General features: G+C 65.1%; 2 protein-coding genes across 2 annotated transcripts in view; both read right to left on the bottom strand.

The window, feature by feature from the left end:
* Positions 1-184, bottom strand: part of CASC3 (cancer susceptibility candidate 3) — a 13,232-nt gene extending 13,048 nt beyond the window's left edge. Inside the window, exon 1 of the mRNA XM_009889487.1 lies at positions 125-184. Coding sequence (XP_009887789.1) covers positions 125-184 — 60 coding nt within the window. The remainder of the gene's footprint in view (positions 1-124) is intronic.
* A 40-nt stretch (positions 185-224) lies between these two features.
* MSL1 (male-specific lethal 1 homolog (Drosophila)) overlaps positions 225-1,218 on the bottom strand; it is a 2,819-nt gene continuing 1,825 nt past the window's right edge. The window contains exons 3-7 of the mRNA XM_009889486.1: positions 1,128-1,176; positions 1,001-1,068; positions 630-754; positions 444-516; positions 225-315 (exon numbers count right to left, since the gene is read on the bottom strand). Coding sequence (XP_009887788.1) covers positions 225-315; positions 444-516; positions 630-754; positions 1,001-1,068; positions 1,128-1,176 — 406 coding nt within the window. The remainder of the gene's footprint in view (positions 316-443; positions 517-629; positions 755-1,000; positions 1,069-1,127; positions 1,177-1,218) is intronic.

Genomic DNA, 1,218 nt, shown 5'->3' with positions numbered 1-1,218 from the left:
CGCGGGCCGGGGCTGGACCCCCCCCGCTGCCGGAGTGGCCGGTGAGAAGCCTCGGCCGGCAACCGGACAGTGCCGCTGGGGGACGAGTCCGGGAAACGTGTCGCAAAACCCAAAAGAACAAAACCGGGGTCACGGAGGAACGAAACCATCCGGCAATGAGAAGGCAAGGGAGGGCATCGGCCATCGGCACGACCCGGTGATGTAGGCAGCTCCCGGCAACTCCGCTATTTCCGGCAGGTCCGGTGCGGCGTCTGCTTCTTCTGCATCTCCAGCCGGCAGCGGCTGCGCTCGTCCAGCCAGGGCAGCTCGAAGTTCCTGCGGGCAGAGCCGGCGTCAGCATGGCACCATCCTGGCGTGTGATGGCAACGGGGCCGGCCCCAGCAGCCGGTGCCTAGACCAGCCCAGCCCCATCCCCTCCCGCCGCCGGTGATGCCGGTACTCACTGTGGGGTCAGTTTTGGTAAGGGCCGGCCAAAGGCGACGACAGGCAGGTAAGGGGTGATGAGCAAACTTTCCACTATGGGAGAGACACCGGAGCGTTACACACCCGCTGCCTGCGCCCCTCGCTGCAGGCAGGGCTCCTGCCACCCCCCCATGCCCCGGCCACCCCCTGGCACCAAAGGCACTCACCGTCATCTGGCTCAGGGAAAAATGAGGTAACTTCAGGCTCCGACTCCTGAATCCCTTTCCTTTTGTACATTCGGAGCTGCAGCCGCTGTAGAATTCGCTGTTCCCTGATCCGCTGAATATCCCACCTGGAAAAGATGGCGCCCCGAGGCAGTGAGACTCCGCAGGCAGCGATCGGGCAGGTGCCCTGACCCCCCCCGGGGAGCTCAGGGGGTCACACCGGGGCAGATGTGCTGGCAGCAGTGCCAGAGCATCCCTTCTCCGGCAGTGTTTCCGTTTCCCATCCTCGCTGCCGGGTCCGCCCTGGTCAACCAGATGCCATATCCCCCCCTCAGGTGACACCCCAGGGCCCCCAACGCCCTCTCTGCTCTCACCTTTTCCTTCGTTTCTCATCCAGCTCCAGCTTCGCGTGCCGTTTGGAAAAGACGCTGTCGTCCAGGTTCTGCAACGACAGATGGGGATGAGCGCGTCTGCCCGGCACTGGGAGCCAGCAGCCGGAACCGCCGCGGCACAGAGAGGTTGGCCCTTCGCCCCCACCACGGCCCTCCAACTGCAGCCGGGATTTGGCGCACTGTTTATGCCGGACATGGGG

This window comes from Charadrius vociferus, unplaced genomic scaffold, assembly GCF_000708025.1.
Source record: "Charadrius vociferus isolate BGI_N301 unplaced genomic scaffold, ASM70802v2 scaffold2527, whole genome shotgun sequence".
In the NCBI taxonomy this organism is placed as follows: domain Eukaryota; kingdom Metazoa; phylum Chordata; class Aves; order Charadriiformes; family Charadriidae; genus Charadrius; species Charadrius vociferus.
Note: the sequence above shows the minus strand (reverse complement) of the source record. Positions and strands in the feature narration are given on the sequence as shown.